At 48.8% G+C, this 22,894-nt stretch overlaps 1 protein-coding gene across 2 annotated transcripts in view; it reads right to left on the bottom strand.

The window, feature by feature from the left end:
- BEND5 (BEN domain containing 5) overlaps positions 1-22,894 on the bottom strand; it is a 211,546-nt gene that overhangs the window by 98,271 nt on the left and 90,381 nt on the right. For both annotated transcript variants that reach the window (XM_036351597.1, XM_036351596.1), the window contains exon 4: positions 6,230-6,319. In XM_036351597.1, coding sequence (XP_036207490.1) covers positions 6,230-6,319 — 90 coding nt within the window. The remainder of the gene's footprint in view (positions 1-6,229; positions 6,320-22,894) is intronic.

A 22,894-nucleotide genomic window follows, 5' to 3' on the forward strand; every position in this document is an offset into this window, starting at 1 on the left:
TAGCTCCTGGAGTGATGCTCCACTCCAGAGCGCGTTCCAGAGCTGCTGGGACCAGTGAGGGATGGCTCAGGCTTTTCATTAGGCCACGGCCGAGAATCGATGGGCAGCCACAAGCCAGTTGGACATCATTTACTCCTCGGCCGATGCAGCAGTAGACCAGATGCCTTAATTTATTTGTTGGTCTTCATGCTAAAGCTGCAGTTTGCCAGTAAACAGGCAGGGTAATGATGCCAGGCACCCTTGTTAGGGGCTCATAATTGCTTAATCTGTCCACTAATTGACCCCGGCTCCCGGGGCGGCCCTTCATCAAGGAGCCAGCCTGCGCTCAGGGTCTGGCCACGCTGCCTCAGAGAATGGCTTCTGGAAACAGAGTAGCTCATTGTGATCCATCCTCCTTCACAGATGAACAGATTAATTGGGCTGCCAATTAGGCAGCTAATAAGATGATGAGAGAAAACAAAGCCAGACCAAAAGCCGCAGCCACCCTGAGCTCTGGCTCCCAGTGTGAGGGTGGGGATGCAGAGGAGAGGTTTCAGACCCATCTCCTGGCTTGAGGTCAGATACAGTTCAACGGGCATCATTCCGATTGGTCGGGAAACTGGGAGGGGACCTTCCGCATTGTTTTGGTGGGAAAGGTGGGAAGTGGAGAGGAATATGAGGAGAAATGTTGGGGAAAGTAAAGAGTGGAGAGGGAACGCATTGCATGGGCGGGGGTAGTGGAAAGAGCATGGACTTGGGACCTGTATTCAAATTATGACTGGTTGTTAGCTAGAGAAGTTACCAGCTTTCTCTGACCAGTTAACTTATATCGACATATGCATAATAATACTAATCTGAAAGGCTGTTCTGTGACTGGCCTGACACAGCAGCTTAAAATTGTAATGTGCTTTAAGAAAGTCACTTAGATCGAAGGTTGAAAGACATGGAGGAAAGTGAAAAACAGAATGGAGTTTAGATCTAGGAGTCCTGATCTGTGAAGTTTAATGACTATGGGATTTGGGGACACGATACTGAATTGGAAAAGCCACAAACCAGCAATCAGAGCCCCTGGGCCCCAGTTTTGCTTGGTGGGCCCACTCTTGTCTTTACAATAAGAAGAAAGAACTCAGAAACTCCCCAGAGTGCACCCGCACTGACAATCTCGGATTCCATCTATTTCTTTCCTCTCTTCGGGAGCAGAAGAACCCTCCTCTGCCAAGCGAGGAGAATAATCTCCCTCCTGCTGGGAGACACTATCAGCCCCATAAGATTGGTCTGTCCCTTTAAAAGTTTTCCGGGTCCTTTCCTTCCAGAGGATTGAATCAGGGAGGTGGGAGAAAGCAGGATGGCAGGAAAGCTGGAGGCAGGAAGGCCGTGAGTGTGAGTGTGTATGTGTGTATCTGTGGGTCTCCTTGCTAATCCTCTTACTCCCACAAGACAACCTGAGGCATGACCTCCAAGAGGGAAGGTCAGCTCTACACCAGTCTAGGGCCTGGTGGGCACCTTGGCACATAGCAGCAGGGTCTGGGCTGTGGGACAGGAGACCTGGTTTGGTCCCCCCTCTACTAGTTGACATGTAGTGAATCCTTTGGCTTTTCTGAAGATCAAGGCTGAGAGATGCCCAATGACCTGGTAGGATTACTGAGAAGAGTGAGAGGAAGAGAGAGTCAGCATAGTGGCACCTCCACATGCCTGATGTTGCCCTGAGCCTGACATACATGGTCTCGTTTGCCCTCCCAGTAGCTCCGTGAGGACTATTCAGCTACCCCTCTTTTGCAGGTGAAGAAACAGAGGCTCTAGGAGGATTGAGGACTTGCTGAAGGTCCCCGGCTGGGAGGTGGAAGTGGCAGGACTCAGACTCAGGCCTGCCCAAGTGCAGACCCCTGCTGTGCCCACTGCCCATGCTGCCCTCCAGGGGGATGTGCCTTGCCTGCAGTGTCATCCCACAGTGTAGGTCTAATTAATTCAATTATGAAGGATCTGAATCATGGAGGGGCTTTAACAAAAAAGCACCAGGAGGAAGAGCTGAGGTCTAGTCCTTGCCAGCCAGCTGATGTGCAATGTGGTCTTCCCCCACATACAGAGGAGGGTTCGGTAACAGCTCTCAGGAGGGCGGTAAGGAAGTGGCGGATGGAAGTCACACGCTGGGCTTTGGTTCATGATGAGGGTTAGTGGGCCCATACCTGCACTTGCAAGTGCTCAGTTAGCCATTACCTCCCTCTTGATAGCATGTACGGAGGCCTGCTGAACACCAGGCACTGTCCTACGTGTTATGTGAACACTAACTCATTACACAGTCACAGCCACACTAGGAGGCAGGATTCCTACTATCATTTCCCTTTAAGGTAAAGGAATGGAGGCACAGAGAGGTTAGGGGACATCCCCAAGGTCACACTGTACTAAGAGGAAGAGCTGGGATCCAATCCCAGGCCACATAGCTCCTGAGACCATGCCACACACGCTCTACTCCAGGGCAACACCGAGCACCTTGTGGCTGATGAACAAGGAGAGTGTGTCCTCACAGAGGCCAGGAGAGGGTCTGAGGTGGCAGAGGGGTGGCTGAGAAGCAGCCATCCCACCGCCAAGCACCTCTGCCTCCCTTCCCGCCACCGCCTCCGGAGCTCTGCGAGGACAAGGCTCCGCTCTGCTCCCAGCAGCAGGTGTGTCAGCAGCTTTGCGGTGAGAACCTTGGTCCCAGCCAGATGGGGCGACCAGGCCCACATGTCTGTTCCCCACTCAAGGTCACTGAGCCAGTTAATGGGGAAGAAGTGAACAGAACGAAGGTACCAGACATCATCCTTCCAGGCCTTGGGTCAGTCTGCCCTCCCCACAACCAGGTGGGCAGGGGAGGGGACCTGGGGGAGGGCTGGGTCTGGGGAAGAAAGCCCAGCTGAGCCATTGTGGGGACTGAGAAACCCTTGGGGAAGACTGTGCCTCAGTCTCTCTCTGGCAATGGGGAAAGGATGCCTGACTTAAGCTGCCTCCAGGAAGGAGGAACTGTGTGTCCTGAGGGACAGTCAGGGATGGGAAAGATGAAGGCAGGATTGGGGAGAGGGGCCTACGCCACACCTGCCATGAGTTAGTGTGTGGCCTTGGGCAAGCCACTTTGCTCTCTGAGCCTCACCCTCTTCTGTAACATGCACATCCACTGCTGTGGGATGTCCAGAGAGCTGTGTTCTCCTGGCAGGAGCTTGGCCTTCTAGCGTTTCCCATTGCTGAGTGGGGCATGAACAGGCTTGGGAGACCCAGGTTCAAAAACCCCTTAGGTTCCCTTCTGCACCCTTCTCCCTCTTTCTGTCCCCTGCGGCCCCTTCTATGCCCTTCGGCCCCCTTCTGGCTATGTGACTTTGAGGCTCCTCTTCCTGACCTCAGATTTAGCATCCCAGAGCCAACACATCATGTGTCCCTCACCACAGCCTCAGGAGATAAGCAAAATAATACCCATTTTACAGATATAGAAAAGGACATTTGAAGACCCAGCCCTAGGCCTCTGGTAGCTCATGGTTTAAAAGGGAAGAAACAATATAACTCTAATATATGACAAATAAGGGCAATAAAGGTGACTGTCAGGTAACCTCTAAAGCAGCCATAAAGTAAGGGGCTACAGAGTGTGTGCCAGGGGCCCACAAGTGGCATCTGACATAAACCTTGGGCTATGGGAAGTGTTTGCCAAGTGGCAAGGAGCAGCAGGCAGAGGAGTAACAGGTGCAAAAGCTCAGCAGTGGAGAGAGGATTGTCCATTCAGGGATTAAGTTGTGTGGGGCTGGGATATAATAAGGCTGAGGCCAGAGAACCTGGCAAGAGCCAGATCATGAAGGGTGAATGTCATGCAAAGAGTTTGGAGTTTATCTTGAGAAAGTACAGGGGAGGCATTAAAAGGCTCTGCCAAGGAGTAAACGTTGATTGAAAGCCTACAGGACAGCACTGGATCTATCAACTCAGCACCATCCAGGTTCCTTTTTGGAAAAGCAGGGCCAACAGAGAGAGCACCCGAGCTCCACCCAACTCTGTGCCTCAGGCCTCGCCTATAAAATGGGAGGCGGCCCTGCCCTCTGTCCACTGAGCACAGAGGAGGTGGGCATGGGAGTCTAAGCTCCCCGAGAAGAAAGTATTGATGGTACGGCTGCTGCCTTTTTACAAAGGACTCAATAGTTGCATCCGATTAGCTGGGGGAACAGGTCTGCTGCCAAGTTTAGTAACTGACAGATGGCTGCCGCAAAACCAAGAGGGACCTGGGAGAGGTTATGGCAAGGACAGTGCTGGAAGTGAGAATGCCAAGGAGTAAGCTAAGGTGACTGGAGCGAGGAGGTGAGACAGCCCAGCTGTGCCTCGTCTGAGCTGCTTGGCTCTGGGGGATCACCTTCTCTCCCTGAAACTGTCTCCTTGCCTGAAACATCGAGGCAGGCGGTTATGTCCAATCACAGTGCTGCAAAAATGCGAATGGGGAAAACAGACCCCATATTTATCTGCATAATGCCTCGCAGTGTACAAAGCGGATTAGCTGCTTCACCCCCTCAGCTCCCCATGAGGAAGGAGGGGCACCTGCTGTGTGCCTGCTGGATGCCACCTATAGGACAGGGTGTTTGTGTGCATCCACCCCAGGCCAGCTCCATCACAGCCTTCAGACAGGGATTGGTTTCCTAACCTATTTCACAGTCCAGGAAGCTGTGTCACACTGCGAGGAAGTGGCAGAGCCGACATTTGACCCCGCGCCTATCTCATGGCAAATCACCAGGTACTTCCCCGGCAGCAGGCCATCTCCCTCAAGTTGTGTGACCTTTGTGGTTTTTCCTATCCCTTTAACCTCATGATCACTTTGAGACTAAAATGAGATAAATTACTTAACTTCTCTTAACTTCAATTTTCTCATATTAGTTCCTCTGACATTGAAAAACTCATATAGTGAAAACAAATTAAGTCAAATTAATAAAACTAGATAATTAAAATAAAATGTGTATTTTATTTGACATGTTACAATGCTAGGCACATATATAGTATCATGTAGTTTATATATAGCACACCCATAGATAGGTAAAAGTGCAACAGTGTTAGCAGGAATGCAGGACACCAGGAGCTCCGATGCATTGCCTGAGGCAGCGAATACCTGGAAAAGTGAATATGCACATGTCTACGGCCCAACAGTTACATCCATGATTAAACCCCCTAGGAAGGAATTCGTACTTGTGCACAAGGCACTTGTGTAAGCACATTTGTATCAGCATTGTTTGCAAGAGAAAACACTGCAAACAACCCAACTCTTCCTTCAGGAGCACAGACAGGTCAGTTGAGGTGCAGACAGAGTGGAGTAGACTGCGTGGTGAAACAGTGAACAGCTCTCTTCACCAACATGGATCCTGGGTGAAAACCAGTATTGGCACACACAGGACCGTACCATTTTTATAAAGTTCAAAACCATGCAAGACTAACACCACATTGTTTAGGAATGCTTGCATGCTTAGTAAAACTGTTAAAAAAGACAAATACAAAATTCAAGCTGATGGTTATTTGTGTGAGCGGGAGGGCAGGAAGGACAAAGGGCTTAAAAGGAATTGATAATCTTCTGCTTCTTACGCTGGGCATTCACTAAATTATTACTTATATGTTACTTATTGAACATATTTATATAGCTGACTAATTAAATGTATTTTATATAGGTGAAATATTTGATAACAAATAAAATGCAATTATAAAGAGATATATTTGAGAAGAGACATTGTATCTTATTTATCTCTGGTTGTCTGACACCAAGCATGCTTCCTTGCTCATGATAGGTATTTCAAAAGTTGTATGTTCAGTGAATACTTAAGTGAATGAGTGAATAGAAAAATTTTAGTCCTTAATTCCCTAGTTCACTGCCTGCCCTTCCATCAACATGCACTTTGGCCTGGACCAGATGTATTATTGTTATAAACCACTGGAAACAAATAAAACACAGCTAGAGAGTGTAGGTGTCTCTGTACGGCTCATTGTCAACACAGCACATATTAGAGAACTTCATTCGGTCCCCCTGTTCATTTATGCATCCATCCACTCATTCATCCAGTCATGCATACATACATGTGGTAAATATTTATTGAAAATAAATCCTAGGAAAGATCAAGTGTAATCTCTTTAGAAGTGAAGTGAATTCCCATCCAAGATAATGATTCTGTGTGTTACCACACTGTCCCAGATACCATCACAGTGCCCCAGTGTGTGTGTGTGTGTGGGGGGGGGAATCACAGGATACCCATGGGGTCCTGTTACTCACCTTGGCACACAAAGGAAGAGGGTGTTTCCCCTGGGTGGACTCGACCTGTGATGAATACCACCTTCTGCTCTGCCCCTTCCCGAAGATTGTCTGGAAGATAAAATAAGAGAGGGCTGTTAAGGAAGGCAAGGAAAGCTGAGACTAGGAAAAGGAGAAAGCAGGAAATGGGCTGGATGCTTTACATTTCTCTCTTAAATCATCCAAGCATGTCAAACTCGCCGTCAGTGGGCCACATGCCTCATTTATTTGGCCTGTGTTAAGCTTTTGAGTTTGACATGCTTGGGTTAGAACCATTAAGGCCCAGCCATTGCTGGCTAATTTAATTATGTCCCAGGCTACTCAATATTAAAAGACTATATCCCATTCCTTGATGCAACTGATTATATTAATATTAAAGTCATGTAAAGAGGTCATATGAGTGACTAAATCCCAGATCCACTGACTAGGCAAGTTGTATATCCATTCTTAGTTTTAATTTGCTAATCTATCAATGTGGATAATAATATCTACTCCATAGGGTTGTTGTAATAATTATACAAGCTAACATACTGCCTAGTAAATATTCAGTAACTGATTAAGTAAAGAGGGTAGTACTTAAATTAGTAAAAGTGGCAACTGCCTTTCAATTAGCTCCTTTTATGTCAGGCACAATATACAAATTATTTATAATCCTTACAGAAACATTCTCATTAATAGTGCTTTTCATAGAGGTGGAGACTGAGTCTCAGAGAAGCTATATAACTTGTTCAAGGTCAGACAGATAATATGTGAGGGAGAATGAAACGATGACCAGGGAGCAGTGAACTGCACAGAGAACCAGGACTCATTTGAATTCCCTCATTGATTGTTCAGGCAATCAGTCGAGAACCCAGAAGGAAAAATACTAGACTAGTGGTTCTCAACCTTCCTAATGCCGCAACCCTTTAATACAGTTCCTCATGTTGTGATGACTCCCAATTTCATTCTTACAGATTGAACATAATTAAAGCATAGTGATTAATCACAAAAACAATATGTAATTATATATGTGTTTTCCGATGGTCTCAGTCAACCCCTGTGAAAGGGTCGTTCGACCCCCAAAGGGGTCACGACCCACAGGTTGAGAACCGCTGCTCTAGACTAACAAGTTTAAAAACAAATCTCAAAAGGACCAAGCTGAAAAAAGAAATGTAACTGACTGGCATATAAATCCCAACTCTCTTTAAGGGAAGATAACAGAATCCAGACATTCAACCATGTATAATTCACAAAATCCAACATCCAATAAAAATTACTAGCCATACAAATAAGTAGAAAAATGTGGCTCTGAATCTTGGCCCAAGCTCTTGCTGCCTCTACAGAAATCTCACTTGTATAAGAAAATTTAGCTACTGTGCAAAGATATAATTAAGCAAACACAGTAGCCAAGAGTGACAGTTCCAGAAAGAAGGGGCAAGAGGAAGGTACTTAGCCGTGGGCAGAGGAAGGACTGATTGCCCCAGAACAGAACAACAACCTGAAGTGAATTCAGAAATGAAAATAGAGAGAAGTTGGATTAAAGGATTCCATGGAGGGTAGTTAGAAACAAGGAATAGGATTTCAGCTTCTGAAATGCTAGAGACAGGTTATTTTGAATGCAGTTCATGATCCCACTTTTGATACATCAATGTCAGATACTAAAATAAAAGCTAGTAACTCTATGAAGCCTGATTCTAAAGGCTTGGGACTTGCTTGGTCTGTTGGGGTGAGGTCAATTGATTCCCTAATGATAGGAAAGGCAGCAAGATAGATAATGGAGACCGAAGATGTTTCTGGGGACTCACTGTGTACTCAGCACTGAGTTAGGCACCTTTAGGAGCAAAGGGAGAAAGAGAAGACCCACCTTTTCTAAAGAAGTTCATGGTCAGACATGTGACCTTTTCCTAGACTGAATAGAAGCTCCACAAGGAGAAACTGCAACTTGCACTGTGCATTTTTAATGTCTTTCCCAGGACCTTGCATGGAGCAGGCGTTCAGAAACCAGCTGTTAAATTAATAAATAAAGAAAATACTCATATAGATGATGGTTCATAAAGAAATTTAGACACACATCATCTTATTTACTCTGCATCATGTCTCTGTGAGGTGGAGAGTATTGACCCCATTTTACAGGTGAGGGACCTGAGGCTCACAGATGGAAGGTCATGTAGCCGGCAGAGGTAGTTAAGCCTCAGCTCCCAGCTCAGTGCCCCTTTCACCACCTGATGTGTCTCCTCTGGGTCCAATAACAATGCAAGACTCTACATCTTCTACATTTCCAGGATCTATAACATAGAAAAAGTGTTTGTTTTCATCCCTTATTCCTGGGAGAAGTTTCACTATTCTCTTGGTATTTGTATTGCTTTTCCCTTAATAAAAAAAAAAATGCCATCGAGCCCTTTAAAAAAACACTGTCTAACACTGATGCCATCTATCTCAGCAGTTCAGAAATGATAAATGGCATCACCGGGGCCCCCGGTGAAGGATACCTTTATGAATGTCTCTCCTGACCCACTATCAACTCAATTGCATTCGGCATTTCTGCTGACCACAGGAAAATGCAAAATGGGCATTCTATTTGCACACTAATTTTACCGAGCCCCTGCGTCTTCATAAAATGATAACGTGGGGCTAATAAAAATCAAGCATCTCGGGTGCTAATATAAGCAAATGTTGATGCAGGCAGGTTACAAACTGCTTTGTCATTTAGGAGGCCGTAAAAGAGCATTATAATCATCTTTAGACAAAATGGATGGCTCGCCTTTGCTTAGTTTTTAGCTTTCATTTGCAAAATCAATTTAAGGTAATGTAGCAGCTCTGAGGCGGTGTGACATGGGACCCCCCCATTCCTGTCACTGAGTTCCCAGACTTGTGCAAAGCCAAATAAACATATTCTTGGAGGAGGCAGCAGGGAGGGTGGAGGAAGCATGCTAGAACAAAGCCATGGTGGAAAAGAAGCTGAACAATGAGAACAAAGACAATTTGTAAGGGATGGTAAACCTGGACACTCAGGAGGGGTGTCATTCAGGGTACAAGGGCACACTCAAGTGGGACCAGGACAGCTGTCCCTCCTTAGTTAACAGAAGGTGTTTGAGTCAAATGTGCTTATGTAGCATCTCAGCACGCGCACACACACACACACACACACACACACACTCCTTTGTCATCATATCCCTCTATCATCATCCACTATGTCCCTATTCATAAAATATTTATTAAACACCTTTTCAGTGGCCAGGCACTAGCTATCATTATCTTCATTTCAGGGACTGGTCCAAGCTCCCCCAGCTAATGGCTGGCCCAGCCCGAGGCCCACCCAGGCAGTCCGATTCCATAACCGGTGCTCTTAACTAACCTCTCTGCTCTCCTGCTGCTTGCGAAGGACGCTATCATCCAGTTACAACAGCAATTACATAATGTTTATTCAGTACTGATTCTGTGCCAAGCACTTTACATATATGATCTTATTTCATTTTCATGGCCATGCAGTGAAACATCTACTATTTTTACCCCTATCTCATAGATTAGGAAATTGAGATCCAAAAAGTTAAATGGCTTTTCTAAACCTACTAAGTAGCAAATGTGGGAGACAGGATTATACCTAAGTCTTTATGGACCTGAAATTTATGCTCTTAAGCACTGTGTCATATCATCTATCAAAGATGAAATAAGGTCCTTAGGGGGATTTTAAAAATACACCCACAAATTCTTTGCTCATCTGCTCCCTTCCGGAGGTGGAGATGCACTCCTCTCCCCGGCCCTCCTCTCGCTGTGGGCTGGACTCAGAGACTTAATCTAACCGAGAGGATGCTCTGGAAGTGGTGGCACCTCCCTGTGGAGATTGGGCTTCCATCGTGCGTGCACCGTCTCTCTCGGGAATCACTCACTCTGGGGCATCCAGCTGCCATCACATAAGGACACTCAGGTGGCCTGTGAAAAGGCCCATGTGGGGAGAAACTAAAGAATCCAGACAACAGCCAAGAGAATGAAGCCAGTCCAAACCAAGAAGTGAGCTTAGAAGGGGGTCTCCAGTCATGATGACTGCAGCCCTGTAGATAACCAACTGCAACCTCATGGACGACCCAGGGTCAGGACCACCCTGGTCAGCTGCTCCCGCATTCCTGACTCCAAAGAATCTGAGAGATGATAAAAGTTTATTGTTTAGATACTGAATTCTAGAGTAATAGTTAACTAATTAACTTGTCTATAAATGCCAAATTCAGTGAGGACCAGAGCCATAACCTCTCAGTGCCAAGATGAAGATGAAGATGAAGATGAAGACGAAGACGAAGAGCTTCAAATTATCCATGGATCTTTGGATGGTGAAGTTGCTAGAAGAAGCCAAGAGGCCTCAAAGAGCACTAGCTGGACTCTCTAAGGACAAAAATCTCCCCAAAGTTCACATTATTAGTTTGGTTTCCCTACCTCTCCTGACAATAACTTATCATGGGGAGTGAGGTATTACGTGCAGTTTTTATTTTTACCTCTAAGCCTTTTTCATTTTCTGAGAAAATTCCCTCATATCGGTTTCTAAACCAGATCAATTGCAGTCTCTTCTCCAATACTCCAGGGCCCAAAAAGGTCCATAGCACACGAAGCTGGAGAAAAAGAAATCTTGGTGGCAGTAACAGCATGGCTAGCTGGTACCTGTCTGAGGGCCTTGTCCCTGATCTCCCTATGTCAACACCATTCTTGTCTGTCCATCTTCCACCTGGCCCCCAAAGTGGAATTTCTAAAATGCAGATGGTAGCATACCTCTCCCTCTGCTTACACCCCTCAGCAGCTCTCTGCCATCCTCCAGGCGAGCCCAGCATCCTTCCCCCAGCATCTCTAGTCTCTGATGGCCATGCTCTTCCACAGGCCCAGCCTCAGTTAACTCTTGGCAGCTCCATCGCGAGCCACGTTCTCACACACCTCCACACTTGGGTTCATGTTTTTCTCTCCACCTGGAATGCCGGCCCACAGCTTGTCTGTCTGGCTTACCCTACTCAGCCTCCCGGGCTCTGCTCAGATGTACCTCTTCTGAGAAGGCAGCAAGGAAACTAACACTCACCCAGGACTTGTCCTTGACCACCCTGGTGTTCATGTTGGCCTGCATCTGATTTCATCAGCACAATAATTCTGTGCTTTTCCCTACAAAATTCATCATGTTGAAGGCAACCTAAGGGTATCCCTGTGGTTGATCAGACAATAAAGAGGGATCAGGGGCTTTGAATTATAGGGAGAACATGCTCAAGGTGCAGAATTTCTTGTATATGATCTTAGGAGAAAATGTAGGGATAGAAGGCATCGATAGAGCTTTTGGGGGCAGTGGAGACCAGTGAGTGTGTTTGAGTAGAGATGAGAGCTGAAAGCAGGCGTCCAGGGCTGGCTCAGCCAAGCTGACTGAGGGTGAGTCCCACAGAAGGGGGAGCTGGGTGAGGGGTGCTGAGGGGAACACTGGCCCCTGTGTTTCTTCTGTCCCCTGAAGGGATCAAATTGAAAGCCTGCTGGCTTCCTGGCAGCTGTACCAGGACTCACATCCAGGCCCCAGATTATTGGCTGTGAGGTCTTGGCCAAATTACTTATACATTCCAAGCCTCTGTTCCCTTTAAAATGAGAATAATAATCCCCAGCTCACAAGATAAGGGACAGATGTTTAAGTCCCTGCCCCATTTATTGAATAAGCTACAGAAATAGGGTTTCTTAGGGCTACTGACATCTGGAGCTGGATAACTGTGTATGTGTGTGGGAGGGTGCATGTACAGCAATATCTCTAGCCTCTATCCATTAAATGCCAGGGGCACCCCGATACCCAGTTATGATGCTTATAAACAGCTTCAGACATCACTAAATGTCCCACATCTTCTCGGAGACAAAATAGCTCCTGCTGAGAACCAGTCCCCTAAGGGAATATGCTCCTTTATTCTGATTGGCTTATTATTATCTTCCCAAGCAAACTTTAATTCCTTAGATTTTATATCTTTGCACCAAGTCCTCCAAAAAGCCTTTGCAGTGCCAGACCACAGTGGCTTCACCCTCTTCTGAACCCACAGAGCTCATCTTGGCCCCTGGTCCGGTCGTAAATCATTTGCTGCCTCGCTCAGGCAGGGCCCAAAGCCGCGATGTTCCGCTTGATGCCCAGCATCTGGTCTTCTTGAGAAAACAGTTGCGTTAGCAAAGTTTATTTTCAGTTCCCCGCTCCCAGCCCTGCCATCCTCACCTACACTAGCTCTCCCACAATCTCAAATCTCCTAAGTGCTCCAGGGTGGGGATCGGGCGCTCTGCCCTGGATGAGCTGGAGAGGAGAACATTCATTCTGGGACAAGGCACCTCTCTGGTACCCCTCACATGTCCACCGCATATTAAAACCACTCATTTGACTTGAGAAAGTGTAAGGACGCCTCCAGCTTACAGGAGGCCCACAGAGGCTTCATGAATTAGCTTCATGAACTGCAAAGCCTGTGGAGATGAAGGAGACCCAGAAAGGACAGTGACGTGCCTCGGGCCACACAACTAGAGGGTTCAGCCAGGTCTGGAGAGCAGGGCATAGAGTTCCAACATCCAACGGCCTCCTCCCACCACATGGGCTGCCTCGGGCAATGTCCCTGATGCTGGGGAGTGCCCAGTGGGTGCTTGCCAAGGAAGTGAATGGAAGCCAAGAAGCAACGGGCTTGTGATACAGAGGGCCAGGGCCAGCTGCCAACACTCTCACCTTGACAGGCACAGGAGCAACCCCCCCATCCCCCCTTACACACACACACACACACACACACACACACACACACACACAGTGGGCATTGTCATATACCATACTTCAGGCTGGTCCCTGGGGACACGGGGAGGAATCAGACACTGCCATCCAGGAGCTTAAAGATCAGTGGAGGAGAAAGATCCAGCCTGGCTTTGGGTTTATAAACTTGAATTCTAGAGTCAGATAGAAGGAGGGTTGAATCCAAGTCCTGGCACACATGACCTTGAGCTCTGAGACTGTTCATTTCCTCATCTGCATGATGAGAGAATAATGATACCAACCTCATAGGGATCTTGTAAGCATTAAATGAGCCAATGCATCAAGCTAATTCATGAAACTGGTATGTTCAAAATAGTATGCACTCAAAAACAGTAACTTACAGATCCCTTGGTCCAACTGCCTGTTCTTACAATTGCGGAAACTGAGGCCACTACACGCTAAAAGACACTGCAGCCATGACTTTGCCTATCTTTTTTCCAATTTGTATTCCCGGTGCCTCACATACAGAAGGTGCTCAATAAATACGGATGGAATAGTGGTAGGGTACCTATTGCTCTCTGGTTGAATCAGGCCAGGCTTTCCCTAACATGCGCTGTGCCTTTTGAATTCTCTCGCAGCCTCCAAAAATACCTCGCCAGGTTCCGTTTCAGGCTTACTAGCAAATGCAAACTGAAGCGGGCCATGCCCTTCTGCAGCAAGGACGGACACCAACAGTTTCCCCAGGAAGAGGGGGCAAGAAGAGGTGAAAGCTGGGATGAAAGTCGAAGACAATACACTCTAATCAAACTTGATAAATATGTAAATGAAAGCAGCTGAGCAGTTGGCTTTGACAAATGACTTCCCGGTAATGGATTTTCCATGGTAAAAGGGGAGAGTTCAGCCCGCCTGCTAGTCAAGAGAGAGCCCTCTCCTGCCTTCCCAGCAATGCGGGCTGATGGGCAGGCCCTGGGATGCTGGGAGGCAGACACAGAACTAAACCTTCTTTTAATAGATGCTATTTACTGAGCATCTGCTAGCTGCCAGGTTCAGCCTCCAGCAGCCCTGTGAGAGGAGACAGCCCCTGTCTCCTGGGTGAGGGAGCCCAGGTGAAGGAGAGTGAGGGCCAGATTCACAGATTCCAAAGCCTGGTGCCACCCAGGGGCCAAAAAAACCCCAAACAACCAATGAGGGGGTGGGAAGGGCGGTTGTCTCATCAACTCAAAAGTTAGTGCCTTTTAGATTTTTGGTTGCTTTTCTGTTTTGTTTTAAAGACCCTACCTTACCGCCTTTCCTCCCCTCACAGGAGCTGGCATGGTGGTACTCATGAGAGATCTGCTCTGTGGCTCCAGAGGGCCCTCCCTGTGCAGCTCTGTAGCTGGGAATGAGCCGTCAGCGTCTGCCCAGGCAAAGGCCCAGATGGTATGGAGCAGGGAGGAGCTGGTGGACTGCAGTTTCTCCGCAAAAGCCACAATCGTCATTGTAAACACTAAATTTGAGGAGAGTGGGGAGTGGAGGAGGTTATTACTTAGCAATCAATAACCAGAATAATTGCTATAAAATTGATGGTTCTAGTGGGTTCTAATTCACCAGTCAGGTGAGAAGTGCTGAAGAGGAAGAGGTTTTGAGCAGTGACCATGCACTGAGCCCTTTTCCTACGTTATGATCCAGGTCACTGGGCTGGGCGAGAACTGTGCTGTTTTCCTCATAGTGCAGATAGCAGACCTGAGGGCAAGTGCGAGGCCCAGCCCAGCCCTTGCTAGCTGGACTTTGAACCCTGTCTTTCTTCTGACACCTCTAAAGAACTAGGTCTATTCCCAGCTACATGAGATAAGTCTGTTCGTACAGGTGTGCGGGCACAAGCATGTGTGGCCGCTTCTGACTCAAATTCCCACAAAGTCTTGAATTTGTACACAAAGTTATCAGAGTTGAGGTGCAAACAGAAATTCACCTTAAATGGTTTATAGTCTTGGAAAGACAGTACCGATACAACTTCCCCAAACAGAGAACCAGTAGGTATGAGCGCCCAGTGCGCTGGAGAAGAGTCCTGGTGGGGCTGGGAGGGAGGCAACCAGGGGCCCTGAGCGCAGGCTTGGCCGCCGACGCTGGAGGAATTTAGGTTTGGAGAGTGCTTTCTTCCCTACTGAGATCTCATCGACTTGTATGAAAATACTACTTTCAATCTCAAATCCCCACTGGCATCTTTATATAAGCACCGAAAACGCTACTGGGCTTTGGAGATTTCATTTAATGAAGGAAAAGTATTTCTATTAAAGAGCAATTTTTTCTCTCTCAACACAATCTTCAGAGGACGCAGGGCCGCTGGGTTTTTTCTGGGGTCTGAGAAAACAAACCACCGCACACCTCGCCAGACTACGGGAGGGCAGAGACCAAGCAAGGAAGGGTCAGTGAAGGGGGAAACGGGAGAAATTACAGCAAGTAAAGCCCCATGTACCCAGGACCTCACAGTTTAGGAGGCACTGTGGCGCTCAACAGGGAGGTATTACTGCTGCCACTGCCGAAGCTCCCCCCATCCTGTGTGATCTGAACTATGACACCGCCCTGCCCCTCCTTAATTCCTCCTCCGGAAGTGGCCACTCTCCTGTGTCCTGTCCTGCAGTGGTTTCCCGTGCAAGTCCAAGCTCCTGACCTGGCTGCCTGGCCTCTGCCCATCCCCACGCCCCCTCACACCACTCTCACCTGCTCACCTTGCCTCACACCTGGCTTGTTCTAGTTCCTCTACCCTTTGCCTGGAGGACCCGCCTGGGTCCTGCCTGTGGGGCTGGCTCCTCACCCTCAGGTCTCTTCCCAGCAGAATCATAGCTCCATGACCACAGGGACCCCGGTCTAACCTTGCACCCAGCAGAGACATGTGCCAATGGCATATTTATAGAGTCAATAAACACAGCTAGAGGTATTGAGTGATGTGTGCTGGGGAAGTTGGGGGCACAGGAATAAGGCTAAAGAAGAGGGGGGGGGCTCAGCTGATTGTCCAAGCTCATATAAGCTGTGAGAACAGGGTGGACCCCATTCTGATGAATATTAAAGCCTGTGATCCTTCTGTCTATTCCCTCACAGAGAGGCTACTGAGTGCAGGGGTGTGAGCAGACTCTGCCACTTACTGTCTGTGTGGTCTGGGAAAGTCCCTGGAACTCTGGGTGCCTCAGTCTCCTCATCCATAAAATGGGAATAATAATAATATTCATATTATTGGGCTTTTGTGAGGAATGAATAAGTTAAAATGAAGCACTAATAACAGTGCTTGTCACATGGTGAGCCCTCAATTAACATTTGCTATTCTCAGTCATTCAACAAATATTCCTTGGGCTTAGTCATCCCCTTCTCCTGGGACCCTCTCCACCCCCAGCAGAGCCAGGCGCTCTCTGCCGGTTCCCTCCCAGCCCCTTCTGCTATTACAGTGGCAGGATAGTAATTTGTTTTTCTTTCATTCTCCGCCTTCCCCCTCTGGTGACTCTGAGCTTTTTGGGGGCAGAAGCTCTGTCATGTTCTTCTCTCTTTGGCATTTATTTCCTTTGTTTGAGACAAAGAAGGGCATTTTGACATGGTTGTTTTGATGAATGAGTTTTGAAATGTCTGCATCTAAATGTAAAATTGCTTTTGAAAATTACTACGTACTGGGTGAAACAGACCCCCTGATACCGGTGCCTGTCTGATCTTCACTCCCTTCACTCCCACCAATCCCTCACTGCCCCTGCCTCCCTCATCACCAGCCCCGACCTGGAGCCCGCCCTCTCCCTCTCTCCCCTCCCTGAGCCCCTTGCCAGAAGTGGAGATCAGGGATAGAGGGAGCTCTGGGCTGAGGGGAGGTGGAGAAATGTCTCCGTGGCACATTATTTGGTATTGCTTTTTACAAAGCTGAAGGTGTAATGGTTTGTTTTCTCAGCTGTGTCAACATGTCCCCATGTCCCCAAGCAGTCATGTCAGAGCAGCTGCATCAGTGTGGCCAAAACAAAAGGACTGTGTCAAGAAGATAGTCCCGGGTTCGATTCCGGTCAAGGGCATGTACCTTGGTTGCGGGCAACATCCCCGGTAGCAGGTGTACAGGAGGCAGCTGATCGATGCTTCTCTCTCATCGATGTTTCTAACTCTCTATCCCTCTCCCTTCCTCTCTGTAAAAAAATCAATAAAATATATATTTTTTTAAAAGAAAACCTGCTCTGACCACTCATTTAAGTCTGCCAAATGGTTTCCTATAAAAAATAAAAAAGCATACACCCTTGTCAATGGATGAACAAGCAACCAACTTCACTTAACCCAGCTCTCCTGTAGTATGTCCTGTTTGCGCCAGTGAGGACGGCTCTACCACCAAGAGGATCAGAGAAGTTAGGTGCTGCCTGATGTGGCACAGGAGGCCACAGAACAGAGACATCAGAGCTGGTCTAATGACTCTCTTCCATTTCACAGCCAAGGCACCGAGAGAGAAAGAGACGTGACCAAGGCGTCCCAGTGAATTGGAGTTTCAACTGTTAGATCAGAAACATGCGATCAGTTCTTGGGTAACTTCTCCATCCTGTGCACTAAATTCGAGACCACAGCATCACCGCTGGGCCCACGGCAGGCGCTCAACAGAATGGAACGGAGATCACGGCTCGCACTCTAGGCATGCTACTCAAAATTGGATTCGCCAAGTTCTCGGTAAGAGAAGCTTTAGTGTCCAAACAGGCAGGCTGTCAATACTGCATTAGCCAGGCCGTCCACCGGAGCAGCAAAGCCTCTGGGTGGGCATTGACTGAGGGCCCACGGACTGCGTGAGAGAGAGTGAGCTGCTGGGCTGTGGGGCCCGAGCGAAGGCCTCACTGTTTGCATCTATTTCCACAACGGACATTTCTGCAGCCAGTTAAAGAAAGACATAAGCCCTTGTAGCCTGAGTTTGAAAATTATATAGCTCTACTGTTTTCCTGGACTCGTGACTTGGATGGAATGGAATCTTTCTTGAATAAAATAAGTTTTAAAAATTAAATTTACAAGAACTTAGTTCCCGAGGGTGTTTTTATAGAGTGCTGTAATATGCTCCTAAGGTAAGCCTTCTAGGATAAACCCAGACTCTGTCCACACTCCACCCTGGACTATCCCTGGGGCACTATGAGTGAGTCAGGCAGACCTGGGTTTGAAGCTATGAGGGAGGGGAGTTGCTGAGCTATGGTTTCATCAGAGACCAAGTGAGGAAAGGCTTGTGAGTCACAGGTTCTCGGTAGCCTCTGGGGTTACTGGTTTCAGAGGCTCCAGTCCCACCTCTGGTGGCCCCCTTTCATCCAGAAAGGCCCTGGGCCTGAACATGCTGTCTGGTGCACGGATGTGGAGTGAGACCTGGAGAGCTGACAGCGTAATGGTTACAAACTAGGACCCATGCACCAGAACAGTGACTCCACCACTTACTGGGTGTGACCTGGGCAAATTACTTCACCTCTCTCTGTGCCCCACTCTTCTCATCTATAAAATGGGGATCATAATGGACATTCTCATAGCCATGCTCTGAAGAGTAAATAAGATGGTATTTGTAAAACACTTAGAACTGCCTGGTACCTAGTAAATCTTATATAAATACTAGAGGTCCGTTGCATGAATTTGTGCATGGGTGGGGTCCCTCGGCCTGGCCAGCGATTGGGGCCAATAAGGGCCATCTTACCCAGTCCCCACCGGGGCCGGCCTGGCCATGAGGAGGGACTGCGGGAGGTTAGTCGGCTGCAGGAGGTTGGCTGTGGAAGTGCACTGACCACCAGGGGGCCGCTCCTGCGTTGAGTGTCTTCCCCCTGGTGGTCAGTGCATGTCAATGCTACCGGCCGGTCGTCCAGTTATCCAGTAATCTGGTTGTCCGGTTGTAAAGGTTGCTTAGACTTTTATATATATAGACGTGTCTGTTAAGTAAAGTAAGTGCTGCTTAATAACACCCATTCAGGTGCTCCCTGCCTGCAGAGGGTGATGCTCACCTTGGGGCCCTCCCCTGTGATCGTCCTATCCCCCCTCAGAAACAGTCTCCTGTGGATAGTTACCTAATACATTTTTTCAGATATGTAAGGGTAGTGCATTGGCAAGAAACATTTTACTCTCTGGTTCTCAGCCCCAGTTTCACAGTAGAACTACCTGGGAGTTTTTTAGAGCTCTCTATGCTCAAACCCACTCCCTCCCAGCACCCACCAAGGTTCTGGGGGAGGAGCTCATGCAAATTTTTCTTTTAACAGGCAGCTACAATTGAGAAGCCCTGGACCAGTGTGAGCATGCTCTCTGGGTCTGGGTCTTCTCACTACACCATCTGTAGAAAGGTGGAGCAGGGCTGGGTCTAAAATACTGTGACCCCGGAGCTGGCTTGGGTTGGCTCTGATCAGGCCACACTGGTCATGAACAACAAGGAGAGGTTGTGGGGGTGGGGAGTGAACAAGAAAACACGCACACATCAAGCAGATAATCTCTCACACAGTCCCTTCTGGGGACCAGGACAAGAGGTCCTAAAATAATAGAGACGCCGTGTTTCCAGGAACTCATGAAGCCTAGGGCAAACAGGATGGATGTATAATGGAAACGGAAGCCACGCATGAGGAGGAGAAAATGCGTTTCTCAAAGGGTAAAAGGAGGAGGATTAAAATATTTGCAATCATGGGCAGAGAGGGGCCCAAATACCAGCATGTCAGATACAGAGCCAGGCTCAGGGAGACAGGGAAGAGAGAGCCAGTGAAGCTCTGTGGCTGAGCATCTGCTCTGTGGGCACCGGGGGCATGTTACGGAGCTAACCCCCCTCTGCCTGGCAGCCTCCCACAGGGCAGGCGCTCTGACTCCACCCTCAGCCCCCACAGGTGGTGAGCAGCTATGCCAGGACCCAACCAGGTCGTCTGACTCCAAATCCCAGGCTTCCTCCCCTACGTCCCATTTATCCAGGGCTTCCTGTGCGCATAACCTCACACCCAGATCCCAGCAAGGAGCCAGAGGAAACAGGAAAGGGCTGAGAATGACCCAGATCCAGACAAATGGTTTCCCCAATAAAGAGCCTGTCCAGTCTCAGGAGAACTTTTGGGGGCACGGGGTGACGGGGAGGTATCTCCTGACTCGTGGGAGGATGGGAAGAGGCTCACCTATGAGAACTGGTCTATGAGCACGAAGTGACCCAGGACGGAAACTTGCAAAAGCACCATAAAGAGACAGGGCCCTCCCAGAACATGGTTCCTGACTGCCCGATACATGAACCCATCAGCAGGTGGCAAGGGATCTCCCACGGGGCAGTGACGGCCTAGCCTGTCTGTCAGGAGGGTAGCCTGACAGCACCAAGATGCTGGGCTCACTCAGCAGCAGATGCCACAGTGGTGGTGACCTCCTGGTGGGGGTGATGGGTAAGGTCACACTGGGTGGCTGCAGCGACGAGGCCTGCCTTTACCCATTCGTCCTTCAGAGCTCTCCCCACTGCCCAGCCTTTGCACGCAGCCAGCCACGTTCAGGATGCCATCCAGCTCCCCTGCTCTCCCCTGGTCCCAATGCAGCAGGTGAGAAGGGCCAGCACCCACTCAGGACCACGTGCACTCCACAGCCCCCGTCTTTCGCTCAGGGCCTCAGAGAAGAACTCCACAGTGTACTCACTCCACGGGCCCTGTGCCTCCACCTGTGAGTGCTGGGCACCTGAGATGGGAGATGATGCAGACACAGTGCTGCTCTCCACCAACTTACTGTCTTGTAACCAGGTAACAGATAAAATAAAAAAGCAAATGAATTTGGCTGGTCTGGGGGCCTAAGAAGAGCACATTCCAGTGATCTGCAGAGTTAATAAAGGCGGATGCTGGACATGTGAGACATTCTAGACAAGGGAACGCAAGGCTGCACAGGATAGGCGCTGTTTGCCCCAAGAGCTCCCTCCAAACCAACCTCCTCACTCCGTCAAGTTCAGAACCCTGGTCACAGCCCAGCTGTGTACTGAGCTAACCCAGGGCTGGCCAGGATTTCTTCTCTCTCTTCTACTAAATCCCCCACCCACCTTTCTGGTTCTCAGAGTAAAGTGAGGTCCAACATAGCAGGCTCTGCACCCCCTCCTCACTGGCACACAGTAGGTGCTTCATATGTGCATGCTGAAGTCAATGGACAAGCCGCACATGTGTGACTGGCTTGACTTCCGGGAAGAATGGAGGCTCACAGTTTAACGGTGCTAATGTGGCAACAACAAGGTGGCAAATGTCTATTTGTCTCCATGTCTTCTCTCAAGGCCCTGTTCTCCCAGCCTGAGCTTCCCAGGGGTCCTTTCGAAGCCCTTTTCTTTAATGCCAAGTGGAAGAGTTCCAGACAGCTATTTGCATTTTCAATTCTAGAAATCATTAATATTTTAAAACTGCCAGCACCATGGTTTATTAACATACATTTCCTACTTGCCACTGTCAAAGGGAAGCTTTGTATTTGAGAAATATTCTAATATCCCCAACTTTTGTTCAAAGTTTGCTCTCACATCCCTGCTCTCAGGAACTCAGTGGGGAGACAGACAAGGAAGCAGAGAGTGGGAACTCTGAGTGACAGCTGTGTGACCGAGGGAAGCACCGAGGACCAGAGCCAGGGCCCAGGGCCAGGGCCAGGGCAGCCCCGGCGCAGCCAGGATGGTGGAATCAGGGTCGGAGGTGGGCTCGGAGCACCAGGACACACTCGTGTAGATAGCGGAAAGGGCGCTAATGAATAGAAGACCTGCCCTCAGATGCTGGCCCTTCTGGTTATTTTCAGTCATCTTGGCAGCAGGTTGAGGGGCTTTGAGTCAGACGGGCCTGGGTTCAAATCCCAACTCTGACACCACACTGCGTGGCAGAGATCCTAACAAACAGTTTTTGAGCCCTTTCTGGGTTCCAGGGAGAGGGCGGCTTTTGAGGGGTGACCTCCCTGGGTGGCCACAGCTGTGGGACCCGACCTTACGCATCTCCTTCCCCTTCCCTCCCACCCACCTCTGCACTCACAACCACCCTATGGGGTAATTTCCTGTTACCCGCATTTCACAGGGCAAGAGACTAAGAACAAGCGGAGTTAAATCACTTGCTCCAGGGCACAGGGTTGGCCAGTGGATGAGTCAGAGTTTGATCCATGAGCACTGAATTCTGCTCTTACTGCAGAGGGGGGTGTGGGCGCTAAAGGGGCGCTGGGCCTACAGTGCTTGGCACGTGCTGTCACAGTTGGGCACGCAGAAAAGTAGCTGCTGAGGTTGCTCTTGCATCTCCCCAGCCCAGCTCATTAACCTCCCCTTTGCTAAACTGCCCCCACCTGCCCCCATCTCTCCGGCCAGAGGACGCTGTGTGTCCCAGGCACACAGCTGTCCTCCTGTGTGCCACCCCTCTCCTGTCACCTCCTCCTTGCTGTTCCCTCCCAGCAACTCACACAGTTCTTGGACATGTCACAGGGTTGCAGTCAGTGTTTGCTAAATGGATTGAGAGAAAATATTAGCCACACCGATTCCCAGAAGAAAATGTTTGCCAAAGATCTCTAGCCTGGACCCATCAATATAAAAATGACACAGCTATAATTTGCTTTCAGATTCAAACTGGGAAGGTGAACTCTGACCCTGTCAAAAAATGAGAACAAATTAAATTGAAGCACAGAGTCATTTCCCTTGTTCCGGGGCCCCGGATTTCTAATTAACGCGCGGCACCATTCCGGGGGCTGTGAGGGGATCCGTAAGACGGTGTCTGCTAGGCTGCACGCAGCCCTGCTCAGGAGAGAGCGTTCTGTTCCTGTGCTCGAAGGTTCCTTTGCTTGTCTTTTCTGGGATGCGTTGTGTTGCATGTGGTGTAGGCCCATAGAGGAGAGCAATCCCAGGAGATGAGAAAAAACATAATTGCTAGAAGCTGACTTTGCACAAAAGAACACACAACAGGACAACCCTCAGCGCAATCACTCACCCTCCCTGCCCCAAGGGTAGCAGCTCAGCCCCAGGAAGTTAGAAACACAGGAGCGAATTTCAGGGGCACCAGCTGAAGGCTGGGGCCACCTTG

Source organism: Myotis myotis, unplaced genomic scaffold, assembly GCF_014108235.1.
Source record: "Myotis myotis isolate mMyoMyo1 unplaced genomic scaffold, mMyoMyo1.p scaffold_m19_p_2, whole genome shotgun sequence".
In the NCBI taxonomy this organism is placed as follows: Eukaryota; Metazoa; Chordata; class Mammalia; order Chiroptera; family Vespertilionidae; genus Myotis; species Myotis myotis.